Genomic DNA, 19,433 nt, shown 5'->3' with positions numbered 1-19,433 from the left:
GCTGATCTGCAGAATTGCTGTAGCTCTAGTTCCTAGGGCATTCGTCTAACCTGGTTTGAAGAAAACCTGCTAAATGTATTTATCTTCTCTAAAGAAATGATAAGCTGAAGAGACATACTAGTTGCTCTTCTCCAAGTCATGGGTCAAGTCTGGGACTGCAGAGAAACAGGCTGCTGTGCAGGAGCAGTCTGTGAGATGGGCGGGTTAGGAAGAATGGTGTTTGGTCCCTTTACCCAATTTCAGTGTCTCTTTGGATAATGCCTGCACCCCTTTTCCAGGTTTTTGCGCATGATGTTCCTGCCACTCAAATACATCTTTGGTCTCAAGATAGTGGTGAAGGGCAAAGAGAACCTCAGGACTAAGAAACCTTTCGTCCTTGTGTTGAATCATCAGACCTCCCTTGACATTATGGGTATGTGGCGATCCTGCCTGCTGCTCGTGGCCCCAGCTGTCTGTAGGGGAGGGGAGGATGAAAGTACCGCAGGCAGAGGGGCAGGAGTGGCAGCTACATAGTCCATTACCAGCTAGCCCCAAGCCAGGGCTGATCTCCAGGATACTAGAGCCAGGGTTGTTCTGCACAGTATTAGAGGTATTTTCAAGCTAAATCAGCTTTATCCTTTCCAAGAGAATGGGGATGAGAGTGTCAGTGGACCACAGCTGTGTCATAGCTGCTCTCATTCAGTGCCCAGCAATAGTCTTCCTTTAAGCGAGTGGTTAGTCTGGAGACCCCCAGGACCCCTTTCCCAACGTTTTTCTGATCCTATGAAGCTGGATGGGTGATGCAGGCATGGCAACTCCCAGAGCAGAGCTCTGTAGCCCAGAATCTGAAGGAAACCCCAGTGCAGGTGACAATTTGTTCTGTCCTTGTTCTCCTTTTCTAGTGATGATGGAGATCTTACCAGATCGCTGTGTGCCCATTGCGAAGAAGGAAATCCTATACATGGGCACTTTTGGCCTAGCATGCTGGCTTTCAGGAATTATTTTCATTGACCGCAAGAAAAAGGAAGAGTCTATCACAACCTTGACACAGGTGGCACACTCCCTGCACAAAGAAAAAGTGAGTGGGGAGGACTCTGGCAAGGAGGCACTGGAAAACATGAGCCTTGATGTGGCTGGAAAGGGATCTTTGGGCTGGGCACTGAGCAGAATGGATAAGAGCATCTCTGGTGGGTTCAGTGTTTTGTGTGTCCATAAAGTGCTTGAAGTGGAGGAAGAGGATGTCTCTGCACAGTCAGGAGCAGACAGATCAGTCCCAGAGGAGTACGCTTGTGCAGTGGCTTAGAATAGCAACTGGAAGTCCCTTCAGCTCAATGTCTTCTCCCTCCTGCAGGTCTGTGTCTTGCTTTTCCCTGAAGGAACTCGCAATCATGGTGGCTCCATGTTGCCCTTCAAACGTGGAGCCTTCCAGCTGGCTGTGAAAGCCCAGGTGAGAGCCACCTGCCTCCTGCCCCTTGGGGTATGGGTCGCCTGCCATGGCCCCCCAGCAGCCAGGGCTGTGTGACTCCTGGTTCCTGGCTTCCCTTTGGATCAAGTGTGCATCCAGGAGCCCATGAGCAGCTTGCAAGTTGCACAGGAGGGGGCTGTTTCTGGAATGAGTGGAAAACCTTCATGATTCAGCTTGAGGAAAAAAGTGGGGGGACCTTAACAAGAGCCCTGGACCTGCCATGGGGAGTTTCTGCTGAACAGGTCTCTGTACATTAATTTGGCAATCCATGCATTGTTGGTCTAAATACAGAGATGAAAATGCAAAACCCGACAGTGAAGACATAGAGTGATACAGTTAAATGAGCTAAATATCCCATTAACCCTCTGAGAGTTTACTGTGAAGGTGTCTGGGATAATTATCAGCAAGGTGCAAGATTCACCGAAGAAGAGCGGTTCTGTTTTAGGGAAGGAATGGGGAAATTTGTCGATTCATTGTAGATCACCTCCCCTCCAGGTCCCTGTTATTCCTGTAGTGATCTCTTCCTACTGCAAATTCTACAACCAGAAGGAGAAGAGATTTACAACAGGTGAGGACGGCTCAGGGTAAAGTATGGGCTGGGTGTTGGTGCAAGCCCAGACCTTGGAGGAAGCCATGAGGTGAGTGGGCAGAGGACTATGTGTGATTTGGAGATAGCACCAAGGCAACAGCAGTTTCTGTCTTCTTTGGAGGGGAGGGAATGGGAGATTTCAGGCACCACTTTTGCCTCTCCCCTTGGATTTCTCACAGCTTGCCTGGTACCTGTATAAGGGAACCTGGAAAAGCAGCAGCCCTGGGGCAGGTCCTGGCCCTGGCCCCCACACACTGTCTTTGGAGCTGCAAGTGCATGGAGAGCTGGGAAACAAAAGCAAACATGGACCTCTCAGCAAAAGCCACCCTGAGAGTGCATCTCCTCCCAGTTACCATGCTTCATCCATTTATGATGATAAAACATTCTGCTGGTCACTGATGAAATTGTATGGGGAAAAAATGGTGCAAGTCTTGGGCTTCCAAATGAAAATGCAGGAAAAAAAAGTTTCAAATTCCAACAGAGAAAAGTAACCCATCTTGTTCCTCCACTTCCTTTGCTGACACCCACCCCAACATGGGCTTCTGCCACTTCCCACCCTCCCGCGGGCCAGCCCTGCTGCCTCCTGAGGGAAGGATTTGCACCTGAAATTCTCATTCCTCCCATTGTCTGTCCTGGGTGTAGTCATTCCCAGCAGGCAGACACCTGGAAGAGACAGTCGGTGCAAATGTTAAACACTGCACCATCTGTTTCTACTAATCTTTTGCCTGCTGGGTCTGTCCTCTCTCTGTGGGCCACACACAAAAGCCTTTTGGCACTGGAAGGTTCCCTGAAGGCGCACCGACAGGAGCATGAGCAGGGATGCCAGCCCGCTCCCCCTTACGTGCCCCCCAAGGCAGGGCGCTGCTCTGGGAAAACAGAAGAGCACACTGCGAGGAGAACTTTGAAGCAGCGGAACCTTTTGCTTCAAGCAAGGCCAGCTCTAAAGACAGAAGAGTTTTCTCTGTGCCTTGTCCAGTTAAGTTTGGAGTAACTCCAAGGAAGGAGATTACACAACCCTCCTGAACATTTTACGGAAGACTCTTAAGGTCTTAATGCATAAGGTTGCATGTACATTGGCCTTTATAATAATCTCAGCCTGGGAGATCGTGGTTAGCTGACCTCTAAGCCCTTGTCCAAAGCCCTGCTAAACAGGTAGGACCTTCACTGCTGATGAAAGAGCCACAGTTAGCTTTTCCCGTACCTTCCCACTTTTCCCACCTGGAAGTTTTGCCAGGGCTGATTCTGAAGATGTGCTACGCACGGCCAAGATTTCTGCACACTGAGCAGGCTGATCCTCAGGTCAGGAGAGCTCGCCATGTCCACAGTGGCTCTGGGCATGCTGATGAGCTTCTGGAAAGCCCAGCTGTGTCCAGTGTGTGCCCACGGTCAGGCATGGAGCAAGTCTGGTACTTGCTGGATGTCTGTTACACCCCAACAGACCAACGCTTTCAGCGCAGCCCCATCATCACTCAGCTTTGTCTGTAGGACCAAGTGAAGCGTAGTAGACTGCTGAGATACCAAGCCCAGCCTGGGCTGCAAGATGTGCAGGCGGGCAGCATGCCCTCTTTTGTGAAGCTCTTCTCCACACTTCTGTTTTGCCTCCCTTGCATGGCTCTGCTTGCAACACTTCTGGATCTCATTTCCTAGCACACGTGTAAAGGCATGCAAGAAAGAAAATAACAGCCACAGCCCAGACCCTCAGGTGGATGTCTGTGCAGGCAGAGTCTTGTCTTCGCTGGCCAGAGCAAGGGTGACTGGGTGCAAGAGCAGAAGAGGATGATGACATTTCCCCAGTATATTTATATATGCATATGTACATGCATACATACATATACAGACAGATATATATATAAACTGTTTGCACCAGTCCGTTGCATAGGCACTTTGCAAGAGCAGTATGACACACCTTGGCCAAACAGGGAGTCCTGGGTGCAGTTCCTCTCATCCCAAAGCCTGTTTCTGGAACGAGGGACTCTGCTGACTTTCATATACATAGATCAGAGCACAACCAGTTTGGATGTGTTGTATAACAGACATCTCATTCTCTTTGCCATGATCTAGATATACCCAGAGGTCTTTCCACTGTGAAAACTTCCGTTTGAATCATTGGATTAGATGTATTTGGGAAGAGATTCACCTGTTTCTGTATTTATGATTTTTGTGGTCTCTGTGGATGGGAAAATCCTGGTTTGGTTTTTTGCTGTGTGCATCTGGGACATGACTGGGTTACAACACCACTGTTGGTATATGAAAGAGGTGGTTCCCTTTGTTTCTGTCTTTTTCCTTGGTTTGCATTGATCCCTCTGCTATACCTTCTCTTGCTCTTCTACAGCACCGCTGTATTTTCCTCTCCCTTTCTGACCCTCTTGCCTCACTCTTCCAGGAAAAAGCATCATCCAAATCCTGCCAGAAGTGGACACCGTCGGCCTGGGCCCAGATGATGTCCCCAAGCTCACCGAGCAGGTCCGTGACTCCATGCTCACCACCTTTCAGGGGATATCAGGAATGACTAATGGGGCTTCCCATTAGTGATCCTATCTTCCAGCTCCAGCTGCGTGTGTAGGAGCTGAGGGGAAAGGCATGGCACCTGCAGGAAGGTCTGGCAGCAGAGACAACCATGAATTACAACTTTGATGTACCAAAGACAGGCAAAAAGTCCACAGAGAAAGAAAAGCTTGTAAGTGGAGGTGGTGAAATGGTTGCCATGTTCCTTCCAGAGAACTGTGCCACCTGTGTGGACAGACACATGGTGGGTAGCTGGACATTTCTTTGCAATCATAACCCTGAGACCTTCTCTCCAGCTGGACCCCAGGCAGAGCTTGACCCTTCCTTTGATCATCACTGCATGCTTGTAATCACCTTTTCCTATACAAAACCAACAAGGTGGAGGCATATACCCCAAGCATGCGACCATCCTGCCTCGAGAAGTGGGTGTCTGGGGGTCTGAGGGCTGCCACATTCCCCTGGAAGCACACTCTGGAGAAGGCACTGTCTCCTACCTCTCTCCGTGGGGAGGACCTGGGAGGTACCTCTGCCATGAGAGGGGAAAGCCAAGGCAGCTTCGGGAGAGGGGAATTAAAGACCTGACATGTGCCTGCAGGGGCTGGTGGTTTCTTTGTTTTTCTTAGCCTTCCTTTTAAGCAAAGCATGGTCTTGTTTGCAGTGGCTGGGCAGATCTTGAAAGTGCGAGGCGAGCATGCCTGGGGACTCAGAAGCCAGAGGCAAAAGTAAAAATGTGTTGCTTAGTATCCTTGCTGTGCCCTAGTAACCTCATGGTTTGTAACACAATCTAGGTGTTTTGCAACTCAAATGCGCTCTGGGAGCTGCAGCTCCTGACTTCTGAATACTGCCTGGCTTTGCCCTGTCTTCTGTGTGTCAGAGGATGACATCTTGCCTTCCTCTGCCCAGGGTCACCACAGCCTTTCCCCACTCCCCACATGCCAGGGGCTCATGGAGCAGCACAGTCCCCAAGCTCCATGGCTTACGCGGGGCCTTGGCAGCCCCGTGGGTCCCCTGCAGCCCCCGCCGTGGGTAGGCAGCGTGGGGCACTGGGCTGAGTCGGGCATGCCTTGCTGGCATACCGCTGTGGCCAAGTGCGTAGTGCCAGTGCTGTCTGTAGCCATGGGTTCTTACCAAGCATCTCCTTCATTAATCCTCATCAGAGAGGTGCCTGCTGCACCTACAAGCTTCACTCATGACCCTACCTTAGGCTGCCACCTTCTTGCTCCCAATCCCCTCCTTCCCTTCCAGTTGTGCCAAGGAAACATGGAAACTTAACATGGATTTTACGTGTTTGGTATTCATTGACTTAATAGGGTCTTGGGAGCTATCCTACCAGCCAGGTGATTAATTTTTAGCCCTAGTGCTTGTGGTTTACATACCAGCCATCTTATGGTTTGCTTTTTTATGCTGGTATGTTTAGCTATGAACCATAGCCAAAGAAAGTTTTGGACATGTTTGACATACCAGGATTGATGGCAAACGTAGATGCGTGTATACAATGTATTTTATTACTGCTCAGCACACCCAAACGCACATGTTTGGTGTTTAATAAAACATTTAAATAAATTTAATAAAGCATTTAAATAAAAGACGTTTATAGGCTTCAAGATGCAGCTGCCATTCTCCAGGCTCTTCAAAGACTGAAATCGCACTGCTAATTAGAAACAGCCTGAGCAGTTTATGCTCTTGTGCAAAACAAGGAGATAAGGAAAGTTTTGATAAAGTTTACATGAACTTGCTAATTTCTGAGCAGGTACAAAGGATAAGGAATTTGATTTTGAAATTCAAGCACACCAGCTTCCAGATTTGACACCCATTCAGGACAGTAAGTAAAAAAAATTGTCTTGATTGTGCCTTTAGAGAGTTATAAAGCATCCAGCACCTAACCAAGCCTTGCACACCTCTAAACACTTTTTTTTTAGGACAACAGACAATAAAATGCAATCACCCTTCTATCTGAAGACTTACATTACTGGAAGCTTTCACAAATAAATTACAGAAAAAATCACAGTACAGCAAATAAACCAGCAGACATAGTCTTCAGCTCCTCTCTGGGAAATCATGTGCTGAGGTTCAGTCAACAGCAGTCAGCTGAGCCTGATGTACAGGCAGCAGTTTCCCAAGAGCAGCTCACTGCCACCGTTAGGAGTTTCCAGTGCTGGTCTGATGAGCAGGATTGGAAACTGTCAATGAAGCAGAAAAAGCTACTGAGTGGCAGAAAGTCTTTCCTGAGCACAGTATTTCTCCCTACAGTTTTATTTGACTCCATAGCTTAAGATAGGCAGTGGTGAATGGGTAATTGCATACCAGCTCATCCCTGTATCCTTGTACCTCTGAGACACTGCGGTGCCTCCAGCCCTATCAAAAGGTACCTCTGGAGACCCAGTATCAGGCATCCCTTTGGATGAGTGTTTCTGGGGCAATTTCTTGACACTCAAAAAGGTTAAACTTTCAGCAGCTGCTTTTTAACACCCTGGAATTTCACTCTCTCTAGGTTATGCAGTCACAGTGCAGCTGCCCCACAGCCTGGTGATAAAAGAGCCATGGGAAGTGGCTCAGTAAATTTAAGTGACCATAAGACTAAGTTAATAAAAGAAATCAGGAAGTCTCTATTGTTGAGAGAGAAGGTGAGCATCTGCTGGACTTGGATCCTAAAGAATGGGGTGAAGTCACTGTAATTTAGCCTTTGCATCAAGTGCAAATGACTTAACAGTGTCTCTCTCAAGTACAGTTAATCAAACTCAATACAGGAACTGCACGAGATGCTTTGTGGCCTGTGCCTTGCAGAAGGACAGAGTGGGTGATCCCCAGGTATTGTGATTCTCTGTAAATGGGTTGCCAGAAGGAAAAAATCCAATCCAGTCCATTCTGCTCATGTCATACCTGTCTTCTACAAGTCTCTGTTCTCTCCACATCATTTTCAACTGGGATAGCCCATGCCAAAAGTGTGTCACTAGGAGGACACAGCTAGTGTCCACATCTCTTACATGAAGACACTGGTTTAATGTCTTTCAAGAGTTGTAAACTCTGGCTGTGTGTGTTAAACTGCTGGTGTATCAGGCCATACAGTGTCAAAACAGTTCCAGATATACCTTAAAATGCTTTGAAGATTTAGGAAAGGCAAGGGGAGAGCAGGGGCTTGGAGCAACAGAGTAAGAGTTTGGAAGAGGCTGGCTATTTCTAATTGATTTATTCATGGACACCCTCCCTGTGAATTAAGTCTCCAGCTGCCCTGGAATAAGGTGGTTAGAGAAGGACACATTTGCAAGGGCCAGAACAGACTGGATTTTCAGGGATTTCCCATCTAGTTGAAGAGGAAGAGGCAGGCTAGTCAAGGATGATTGAGGTGATGGATTGCACAGAGACTAGGCTAACACCACCTCTGCCTCCAGCGGTGTCTGAGTGGGGCTGAATAGATGGTCAAGGTCTTTTGGGGGGCAGAGTCACTGTGATGAATTTAATTCTTTTACTTCTTTAAGCACAGAAGAGTCTGACCTTGTAGGGCATTTATGATTTGTGACAGACCTCAGACAACTGTGTACCTTTTGCGCCACTCTCAGGCTCATCTTTCCAGGGTGAGAGGTCCAGTGTGTCGATCTCATGGCAGTCAACGAAGTTCTCGGGATAGCTGTTGACCTTGAACACATCCCTGGGTATCTTTTTGATACGAGTATTATCACAGATCACCATTGGCAGTGAGATGTTTCTCAGTGCATGCAACTGCTGCTGAGTGAAAACTCCTGGTTTCTCCCACCAGAATCTGCAATGATTTTTTCAGAAGGAGCTTACAGTCTCCTTGAAGGCATTTGGTGCTCGTTTCTTGCCAAGATGGGGGTCTGACTAAGGTGAGCCTCTGCCAGATCCACCTCGATTCCTCAGGCAGCAGGCACACCCCTTTGGAAAGAGGTGTCTCCAGTGCAGCCAGGTCTGGATTCTGCCACTCATCTGCAGCAGAGAGGCTGCCTCTTCCACACAGCATCACCAGGCTGCTGGGATGCAGTGACTGACCCTCCCCTTTTGTACCCTGAGAGCAAATCCCACCTCAGGCAGAGGCTGCTGCAAATCACCCACGGTCTGGAGCTCGTGCTCCTCGACCACATGGGTCTGTAGGAATGGGCTGCAGAGTCCTTCAGCAACTGGGCTGAAATCAAGGTGTGAGCTTTGCTGGGAGCACTCACTGACGTGTTGGAGATGGGCTGGGTTAGCATGTCACATGAAATGTTGGCATTTTTCCCATAATAAATGACATGGGGAAGGTTTGCTCTCGGTTACCTACCTGTCCCCATCACGCAGGTTCCTGAATTGGGTGCCAATGATGCAGGCCAGGAGGGGTCCAACTCTGCCATGGGGAGCAAAGGGCTCTGCGATTGCTCCAATCCAGAGGTCAATATTGTCCGGTGTCCCATACAAGTCCATGAATTTCTTGGCCAGTTTGGAATTGCCTAGCACTTCAGACAATTCATCTACATTTTGAGGTTGGGAGAGCCCACAGAAGCGCCTCCAGGCATTGTAACCTGCAAAAACAGGAACAGCAGCTGATCAGCATCCATGTCTCCACACCATGTGCCTCGGCTCAGGAGCTAAACCGACCCCTTGGCCCATGAGCAGTGTCTGCTTCTTCTCATGGCATTAAAGGATCTGGAAGACATTATTGTCTAGATAGTCACCACAAATGCCATGTTTTCAAAGGTCCTTTTTATATGCACACACTAAAGTAACAATCCGGGTTGCCTTTGCATGTGACCACAGGTTCATCTCATCCTGTCGGTTAGAGCTACCCAGTGCCGAGGGTGAATGCACCAGTCCTTGCAGTTTTGGGAGGCAAAATTTCCAGGACCAAAGTCCTAGAAAAAAGCAACATTTGATTCTGCTTAACCCAAGAGCACCTCTGCTTCTCCAGTGCCTGGGGGCAATCATACCTGTGGGTGCAAGCCACTTCTGCTCAGAGCTCTGGGCTGTCTGAAGAAACAAAATAAACATCAATTGGCAGAGAACAAAGCACAGATGGTTGCTCTAGCCCAGGTGAAAGCTGAACCTGGTTGCTTGCATCTGTACCTTCTGTACCCCACATGTTCTCTCTTTGTTTCTACCCCTCTTTATTGCATTATCCAATTATAATCTTTGCTTTCCTAGCCTTGTGTCCTTGTTTTAAATCCTGCAGAAAAAGTTCTTTATAATACAGAGACTCTTTCTTCCCTGAGCTTGACTCCATCTCCATCCTTTGCCCTCAAATCAAGGCACTGTATCTTCCCACTGGTATGGAAAAAGCTTAGTACATTTGTGGAACTACTATAAACAGCAGAAGAAAGAAAGAGTATTGTTCGCAGGACGTTTGGGCTTATGTCTCTTACCTGGAAGTCCATGGTCTCTTCCCCGTTGCATGTTCAGGGCTGCTAGATCCAGACCCATTATCTCTGTCTGTTCAAAAAGGTGGTTCTGGAGCTCCTCAACAAGCAGTTGATTCTGTTTCATCAATTTTGCATGATTAGCTACCATGCCCCGGATCAGTGGGTCAATGCCACCTGCATTCATGGTAAATCAAGCAAAGACTTTTTGTACCAAGTCACAGCTTTGATAGTCCCTTCTGTGCAGCTGAAACAGCACTGCATTAGATGTCATTTCCACCCTGGGCTCTTTACCTAGCTCCGTTATTTCCATTTCAACATATCTGGTGTGGATGTACATATCTGCACAGGCCAGCAGATTAGGCCTCCCTTTAGTAACTAGATTTCTCACCCCTCCTCAATGCTCAGCCTTCCCTTCTGCAGCCCTAAGTCCACTTGTTGTCCACCAGGACCTCCAAGTCCCTTTCTGCAGAACTTCTCCTTAGCCTGCCAGTCCCCAGCAGGTACTAGATACATGGGGTTCTGCCCAAGGTTTAGGTTTTGCAAATTATTTTGTTTATAATTAGCTATTAGTTGACAGATATTTAATAAAACATTAAATGCAATGATCAAATGAATTCATGTCTGTTTGTCTGTGTCTTTTTCATAGCCATTAAGAAGACAGTATTTGTAAAACTCAGGAAAACTGGCTGCATTTGTGTTTTGGTATGTTTTCCATAATTAGTTAGACAACTCGCTTTAGAAGAAGCATTTGTCTTCCTTGGAAAAACTCATGTCTGCAGACACCAGCTGTGTAAGAGCAGGATCCCACAACTCCCTTTAGAGTCGTAAGAGAGATGGCCACCGCTAGGAAGCGTTCGCACTGTCTTAGCTCAGTTAAACTGGATGCATCACCCTCTGGCGATGCCTACTGATTACAGGGGGATATAATGCTTTAGAATGACTTAGATTTTGATTGACTAACATTTGGCACCATGAGTTTCATGCCTCCTGGAACAGCCTGAGCAGCGGCACTATTTGAGTGAATGAGCAATGCTCACACTGTCGGGTCTCATTGAACGGAGAGTTGTACAACAACCTATTTTGGTTATTTACTGACATGTTCAGAATATAAATGCAATTATCATGCCATGGCCTGAGGAAGACAACACTGAAAATCTGTGCCAAAGAAGCTACAGAACTGTATGTTCTGATGCAAAATCCTGCTTCAATGTGGCTGCTTCTGCGAGAGCTGGTGCTTGATAATGTTCAATGGCTGGAGAACAACTGTGCACACATTTTGCCTGGGTACAATGCAGAACCAGTGTTAGGCTGTGTCTGGTGACAAATCTGCAGGACTGTCCTGCTGCCCCACACTTAGCAGACCGCCAAATTGCCTGCAGCCCCATGGGTAGACACGTGATGACCACCTTCCAAGTTAAATGGCACCGTAATTTGTGTGAGGCCAGTTAAAAAAGTGGAGCTAAAGTAGTTTTTGGAGTCTAGGCTCATGTGTCTTACCAGCAGACCTCCACCTCATCCCCTGCTTCAGGACCAGACCAGCGCTGCTGGCTGCCCCACGTTCTTACCTTCCTTTATAATTCTCCACGTAGCACAAAAGGTCAAATGAAGTGGGACATGGGAGAACGAACCCAAAGGCTGAAAACTGTTGTTCAAACGGGATACAAAAGGTTGTACTGACGTATGACCAAATCGGAAAGCCAGGGAAAAAACATTTGAAACTCTAGGATCCACAGTCTCATTGTAGCCACTGTACAAAGGGATCCACTTGCTGGTTTCCTCTGCAAGCAGAAGTGGAAGGTAATCTCTGTATGTTATTATCTGAAAAAGCACAAAAGCAGAGCAAGTTGTCAGCAGCTGTAGGAGAAATGCCATCAGTAAAGTGCAGAGCATGAACACGGACTCTGTCTAGTAGCAAAGTTCATTAAGATCTTTAGAAAAAAGAGCAGCAGTAATGGCATGAGTTTAGCATAATACATTGGAATTACTAAACATAATTAAGTAATTGGTAAAATAATGGATAAAAAAGCTCTGGATATTATTGTTGTCTCAGATGGACCATCCTGATTCACAGTTTTTGACTCCCACAGATAACTCCACTGTATCTGCAATGCATGGGTTTCCCCCTTTTCCTGGAGGAAAAGCCACTGCTAAGCATGCGGATGATAAACAGCGAGCAGCGAGCAGTACCTGGTTTATGGCGATGACAATCTTCCGACTCTCTTGGTAAAGCTTTTCTCCATCCCAGTGAGGATTTAATTTCTTCAGCTCTGTAACCAGGCGGTTGTGCTCTCGTAGAAAGACAGTGTGCAGTGCAGAAAGTCCCAGGTTTTCAGTTACCCGTTTGTCACCTACAAATGAAAATATTTTAGGAATTTTGTAAATTGCTTTTTATTTCAGCAGCAGGTTGCTGTGCTAGGACAGGTGAGTGCCAGCTGATGGTCGGTGTTACTGGCAGTAGTCCTCATGGTTAAGCTTCCTAGCAGGCATCATTCATGCCAGGTATTTCTTTCCAGCACAGACAAAACATTCTCTATCCAAACCATTCAGCCAAAACCACTGAAGAAGAGGCTTTTGGCAACTTGAACTATATTACACATCGTCGTGAAGCAGCTGTAAGTGTCTCATTTCTGTGAAAAATATCATGTCTGCTTTCCTTTCATACCTCAAGGATACGATTTTCTTTTATGTCAGTGCTGTGAATGTTTGATTTGGAAAATTTGTCTCAGTTCCCCCTAGTTCTGAACACCTCTGAGAGGTCTGTGAAGGTGCCTTTGGCAGTGGTGCTGAGGGAAAACTGGAGGGGATGCAGTGAAGACCCTCTGACAGCTGGTGGAAGAAGCACTGAGCATCTCCTCACTCAGCAAGGAGCTCTTCTCCTGTGCAGGGAATGAGAAAATGACATGCAGTGGGAATACTATATTCTTATGACTGATTTCGTAAGCTTCACATCTATAATTTTTTTTTTCAGTGTTGTGCCTATGATGCTTCACTCCTATTTTAATAAGATCTGGTTTGAGTCATCAGTGTGTTTAAATTTCAGACAAACTTCTAGGCTTCTCTTCTGATGTAGGTTGCAATATTTGAAATACTAAAAATTTAGAATGTGATACCAAGGAGAGTTAACTAAATTGATTAAGAGCATTTAATTGTTAATATTGATTGAGTTGAAAACTGAATGGTGAATTCTCGGTGGAGGGAGGAAGGAGTTACTGAGAAGTTTTAAACACTGGTGGTTATTCTATTGAAAATTTCACCTACCTTTGAAAAGACTTTTTAAAGGGAGGATGGATTTTCTGCAACTCTTTTGGGAAATCAAAACAAAATAATTTTCATGTTTAATTAAACAATTATTATTAAATTATTATTCTTTTTAAATTTGCAGAGGATCCCTTGCCCTTCACCTTACACAGTCACGTCTTGCAGCACCTCAAACAAATATAGAGACATCAGACCCCTGACCATAATGATCCTTTTTGACTTTATGGGCCACTGAAAACCATTCCACAAATACACCTTACCTGCTTTAAAACAGGGGATGTTTGCACTCTTGTTGGTGAGAACACAAACACTTTTCATTTTATTCTCAAAGGGCAATAATTCCAGCCCCGCATCAGTAAAATTCTGGTTCACAGCCATCAAACCTAGCTGGTTTGTCTGATTTCTAATACTCTTTGCCACAGAGTCTTCACTGCCGTACACCGTGCTGGCATCGAGGAAGGAGCTGACAGCATTGATCTGCTCACGGGTGAACGTCCCGGGATTGCACACTGATGCTGACTGGATGAACGGCATGCAAGATTTTGACCTCAGCATCCGTGGGTCGTCAGGGGGAAACTAAAGCAAACAAACAAACGCAATGCCTCAGAAAGCCATGTGGTCTTACTTGTACTGTCTTAAGGTAGCATGGGTTGGATGGAATGAAAGTCAGGGTACCTTAATTGGGAAGCAAGGGGACTTGAAGGCACAGTGGGTCTCACAGTGAAGCTCCGGGTTCACTCCTGCACCGCTGGCAGGGGTCAAGTCTATGTCGTGGTTGACCCACTGGCCCCAGTGCATGAAGACAAGAGAGAGCTCTTCATCTTGAGTGATGTTCTCGTTGGCTGTGTAAGAAATTTCATTTGACACTTTTCGAACCTGCAGAAAATCAAAATGCAAATGTGTGTGACTCTCTACCATGGTGAATTTACCTCAGTATAGCACCCACCATGAGATCATGCATCTTAGATAAGCTCATAAAAGTTAATTATGGCATTAAACATGCCATGCCCCATCTTTATTAAAACAGATGTGATAAGTAACACCCTCTTGACTCCACAGTCATTCAGCCAAGCTTCATGGAAAGCCTTTTACAGCTGGAACTGATGTATGTGCACACCACCAGAAAGTCAAGAAGATAGCTGTGGAACACCCAAGCCTTATCGTTTGTGTAAACATCCTGGTGTATCTGAGCACACTGTGGTGCTGCCCGCGTCAAACCTGGGGATGCATATTTCTGAAAACGTTATGTGGTCCATGCTTTACTCAGTGAAGTATTCACAACCTTTGTGCTCTTGTCTGTCTCCAACAAAAGCATCACTCCAAGTCATAGCTAAACAAGCCTCAAATCAGCAGCTGAAATCAGAGGAAGGGATCAAGCAATGTACAGTCTCAATGTTGCCACTGTTTACATTTCTGATGGATGCAGCGTCCACTGCTGTTATCTGGACAAGAGAACAGTTCTCACCAGCGGGAGTGGAAACCCATTGTACAGCTTTCCTTCACTCGCCCCTCTGGGAACTGACACTCCATCTTCATACACCGCTGGGAGCCAGCGGGCAAACGCGTGGTTCGAGGACCCCAGATGGGAATGCCTTCTGGAGCATCACAGGAAGAAAAGCAAACACTGGTATTATTTCAGAAACAAACAGGCTTGTACAGACTAATATTTTGCAGCCCTTTAATATGTGTCTGATTAGTCTGGTAACCGAGGTGATAGCCAGAAAACACTAAGTAAATAATACCAAGATTATTACTACCGAGGAAAATGAACTTTTTTTGACATTAAGATTCCTTGTGCCATTATCTGTGTTACACCTCTGTGTCTGCTGCTGCACACAAAATCAGTCTCACAGGAGGGCCATCACCTGTGATCAGGGTGGCCGTGCCTTTGCCCAGCTGAGGGCTGGAAGCTTCCAAGGATGAAGATCCTCCACCTCCCTGCAGACCGTGCCAGTGCTACCCCTTCAGGAAGTTTTTCCCCATGTCCAACACAGAACCTCTCAAAATGCAATCTGCAGCTGAGCCCGCTTGTTATCTTGCCTCACACTGCTCAGAAGAATTTGAATCGGTAAACTCAGCAACATTTGTTTCAGAAGAACAATAATGCTGATTGAGCCCTAAGGACACAGAAACACAAGTTGTTTTGGGGAAACTGAATATCAGCTGCTGCTGTGCACCAGCTCTGTTTTTAAACTCTTCAATCCACAAAACCTGTGTAGTAACTGCCTACACTGAAAAAGGAGTGGTATACCCAAAATGTACAGCTGTGTGCTGTGAAAGAAGAGCGTGCCCTAGACCAATTGCCACACCATAGCTAAAGCAATTCCATCAAATATTGAGAGCCCAGTACAGCCACGGTTCTTGTTTTGATTGCTATTACTGTCCCTGCAGGCGGATTTTTGCAAAATATCCAAGTGCTAACTCACGGTGGGCATCTCAAGCTGAGCAAGATCCTTAGAAAAATGTTAACGTATGACAAAGTCCCCTTGCTTCTGAGTGCCTTGTTATCTCCCTGGCAGCCCACTAAATTAGCAAGCCCAAGGACAGCCCTACTCTCAGCCTAAAAGTCAGCATGGGCACTGCTGTCCCCAGGGAGCTGAAGGCTCTGGGTCTGAGGGTGCAGACTGACTGTAACACTAGCACCGTGAGTGTGAGCTCCCTGCACGTGTGATGCAGAGTTGTGCTATGTCTTCACATCTGGCACATCTGTTTCACGCCAGATGCACATCAGATGCAAGCCCCACTCAGACCTAGGGGCTGGAGTTAGCACACCAGGCAGCAAATCTGTGGCAGAACAGGACAACAAGCCTTGACTTCCAAATATTAGGCTAGAAATTTTGCTATCTTCTGGTAAAAAAAAAAAAAAAAAAAAAAAAAAAAAGATAACAAGGAAATAAATGAATAAATGTTTGATCCCAGGTTTAAACCAGAGGGAAGCTATGTGCAAAAAGCCAAAGAGCTCACATCTTCAGATTAAGGTTACACAATACACAAAGCTAGAAGATCTAATAATTAAAGTCTTAGTTACTTCCCATCCTTACGCATCAACAGTAGCCACACAGATATGATGAGAGCTGAATATTTTCATAGGAACCAACCTGTGGAAATTAGTATTATCCATGCTACGGAAGAGTGGAGGGGTGACTTCCTGGAGCCTCAAGCTGAGTGAGAGGCTGGGTGTCATAGCCCCAAAATCCGCTTTCCTCAACTTTTCACCTCTCCCCACCCCAAGAAGTCCCTTCCTTCATCCAAAGCAACATGTGGAGAACAATGGGCTCAAATCCAAAAGTTTCAAGAAATGACAAAAAAAAGAACGTTTCAATAAAGTTTTTCCTGCCAGGCATAGATAGAAAAGAAACATCTGTTACAGGCACCACTGAAAGGAGCATTTCACTCTTCTTGCCCTGTTGAAAGGTCCTTACACAAATTACCTTAAGCTGTCTATCCAGGGTCAAAGTACAGACTTGAGACTCTCCCTGTGCACACAAATCCTACCTGTTGTTACACTCCCCCGTAATGGTCCGGTAAATATCATGCTTTGGGCATTTAATGGAACGAATTTGATAGTCACAGCCAGTTTCTTTGGAAATCACCTCCTTCTGTTTTCTGTCCAGTAGGTCTGTAAGAGAAACCATGCAAAATAACATCTTCTTTTACTTTTTTATTTCAGCTTCTTATTATTCTAGATCAATGCTTGAGTCAGCTGAGTCCGAGCCGTGTATATATAACATCTGAGTTGGAACTGTTTATTTGGTGCCTAAGGCCATCTGTGGATCAGCTCTCACCTCTGCACTAGGGAAACTGGGATGGCATGGAACAACTTTCCAAGGGAACATGGGGGAGAATCATCAGCAACAACATTTTGCCCTAAACTGGGAATAAAATTACGATCACGCAGTGTATTACAACCTGGGCAGGTGGGTGTGAGGACCAGAAGTGGAAGGTGAGCTTCTGTCTCGGTGGTCAGAGCCTCCTGGCATTCAGCACATTTTGTCTCAGGTTTATCACACTTACTGTTAAGCTGTTTTTCTCATCAAACTGCCAAAGATGATGAATAAAATACCAGATGGTCTGGTCTGCCTCTGAGCATGCTTAAAGTCTATTCACCTGGGGCTGTTGTGGGGAGGGGTTTTACTACCAGCTATTTGCATCGTGGCAGAGCGGCTCTCTGTCACCTGTTGTGACAGGTTTTCTGCTCTCAGCTTTTTGTAAGACATTCTGGTCTGAACCACATTACCTGTAACATTGAATCTCCATTTCCCAGAGATATGCAGCCTTATTTTGAGGAGTTTCAAAGTAGTTTCCAAGTAATCGGCAGCACGAACTGCAGACCTGGTTCTTCCTACTGGGTCCTTTAAGTGCTTCAGGAAATCCATTGGGTTGGCAAACTTTTCCTCTAGTTTTCTCTTTAAGCTGAAGATAAAAAAGTCCCATGAAGCACCTTCTCTGCAATCAGATCTCCTCTGCCAGGTATGCTGGGTGTACTTAGACATGACAGCACTGCTGGGTCCCAGGCAGGCTCTGCTCACCTAGGACAAGCTGGCTGCTCATCAGCTTTGCACATCATCTCAGATTTTGGCAAACAAATCATTGTGATCCCCTACTTCAAGTCTGCATTATGTCCTTGTCACAATAAATCTTGTAATATGATGTGAAAAGCTAAATCAATGGAAAACTGGGTATTCAGTGACTGGATAAAATTTTACACTTAGTATGTCACAAGATATATTCTACGAAGAGAGAGACAACCTTGGTCGTTGCATCTTTTCCCAGTCCTATGGCTCTTTCTTGCACAAATGAAAAACCTTCTGCAGGTTGGGTGGAGAGAGACCCCTTCCCAAAGCATCCTGCTGCCTGGAACCAGCCTTTTGGGGCCATATCCCGGGGAGAGATACCTGGGGCCTGGCTTCCACCAAGACTTATTTGTGACAGGGTGCTCGTCTGCACAGCTGTGGTCCTTCCAAAGCAGGGCAGAACTTCGGCAGCCAGGAGAGGACTTCACACGTGTCCAGTGTGCCCGTACCAGTATGGACTGCTGAGGGGTGTGCAGGGTGGAGAGGAGGCAATGGGTTCTGAAGGGTGATGAAGGGTGGCCCTAGGACTGAGATGAGATGCTAGAATCCAACCAGACTTGGGCAAATGGATCTCTCCAGCTATGACAGGCAGAGCCCTTGAATGAAGGCATCTCCATAACAAATATGCATTGGAAAACAGAAGAAACACCATATATTTTCTTTTGTTGCTTATGATGTCGAGGCCCTCATGCAAAAAGGACTTACCTTTGTCGAGCATGTAAATATGCTGTGTCTACCAGCTGCCTCGCTTCATTAATGCTGCTCAGAAGAAATGAATCTGATAGCACCTCTGATTCCTCTACTAAAAAAGAAGAAAAAGCAGAAATTGAGGATACTTTGCAATGTACACCAGGAGCTACACTTCCCACCCATCGCTGGGTGCTGGGGTGCACTGGTTAGCTTTACACTCAGTTTCCACTGTGTGTTTGGTGCTACCTGGGCACCTTTATCTGTGTTTCTCTTGCTCATCTGCTTCATCCCATTGCTGAGGTCCTGAAAGTCACAGGATGAGAAGTGACTGTAAAAGAGTAGCTTATCGTCCATTTCATAGAATTGGCTCTGATGGCTTTGGGAGGCTTTTAGGAAGTTAATTTTCATGCTTCTTTTTGAAGTTATTCTTCCCTGTAAGAAGGGAAATGCACAGAAGCACCCAAACACAGGATCTCTGACCCAGTTTCCCCACCATAAAATAATGACCACATGCTTGGAAGACCTGTTGGTTGAATAAGCAATTTCCTTAGTCAAGTTTCTTAGGTATTAACTTCATTGTTAGTGGGTGAAGCTACAGGATATTTCAAATTTATATTGAAGCTCTATCTAATTAGGATCTCAAGAGTGAGTTTTGGCTCACACCCTTTCAAAAACAGTAGCAGCTGAAGGAGAAGCAGAAACTTACTATTTAATGAGGAATCCATTGCCCCGACTAGGCAGAGAGTGATGATAGATCCTAAGAGAGTAATTCTTGGTTTTATGCCTAGAGAGAAATGCAACATAAACCTTCTGAATGGGCAGGGCTTCACTGAAACATCAGAAGAGATTGACAGGTTTGGTTTGAATATTTCTTGCAGGATCCAGGAATAAAACACAGCAGCCCGCTGACCAGGTCTGTAAGTGGGACTCTGGCTGGCAAGGCCTCTAGGTGTTGGCAAGATGCAGGGCATGTGGCATGGGGCATCCCTGTGGCATGGGACATGCAGTAAACGGGGCTGAGTAACTGC

At 46.2% G+C, this 19,433-nt stretch overlaps 2 protein-coding genes across 2 annotated transcripts in view; one reads left to right on the top strand and one right to left on the bottom strand.

Annotated features, from left to right (window-relative positions):
- Positions 1 to 5,132, top strand: part of LOC130142533 (eosinophil peroxidase-like) — a 33,350-nt gene extending 28,218 nt beyond the window's left edge. The window contains 5 exon segments of the mRNA XM_056324669.1: positions 279 to 412; positions 882 to 1,057; positions 1,331 to 1,426; positions 1,940 to 2,012; positions 4,417 to 5,132. Of these exon segments, the coding sequence (XP_056180644.1) occupies positions 279 to 412; positions 882 to 1,057; positions 1,331 to 1,426; positions 1,940 to 2,012; positions 4,417 to 4,562 (625 nt within the window). The 3' untranslated portion in view covers positions 4,563 to 5,132.
- A 975-nt stretch (positions 5,133 to 6,107) lies between these two features.
- Positions 6,108 to 19,208, bottom strand: LOC130143871 (myeloperoxidase-like). The gene is made up of 12 exons (XM_056326799.1): positions 19,112 to 19,208; positions 18,421 to 18,514; positions 17,379 to 17,554; positions 16,637 to 16,760; positions 14,607 to 14,736; positions 13,817 to 14,017; positions 13,402 to 13,717; positions 12,071 to 12,231; positions 11,449 to 11,701; positions 9,887 to 10,057; positions 8,812 to 9,049; positions 6,108 to 8,295 (listed from the first exon to the last, which is right to left on the bottom strand). Exons 1-12 carry the CDS (start codon positions 19,206 to 19,208, stop codon positions 8,043 to 8,045), a joined length of 2,214 nt encoding a protein of 737 aa, XP_056182774.1. The 3' UTR covers positions 6,108 to 8,042.
- Between the last annotated feature and the right edge of the window lie 225 nt (positions 19,209 to 19,433).

The sequence above is a fragment of the Falco biarmicus genome, chromosome 1 (genome assembly GCF_023638135.1).
Source record: "Falco biarmicus isolate bFalBia1 chromosome 1, bFalBia1.pri, whole genome shotgun sequence".
Classification (NCBI taxonomy): Eukaryota; Metazoa; Chordata; class Aves; order Falconiformes; family Falconidae; genus Falco; species Falco biarmicus.
This window is presented reverse-complemented; position numbering and strand designations above follow the sequence as displayed.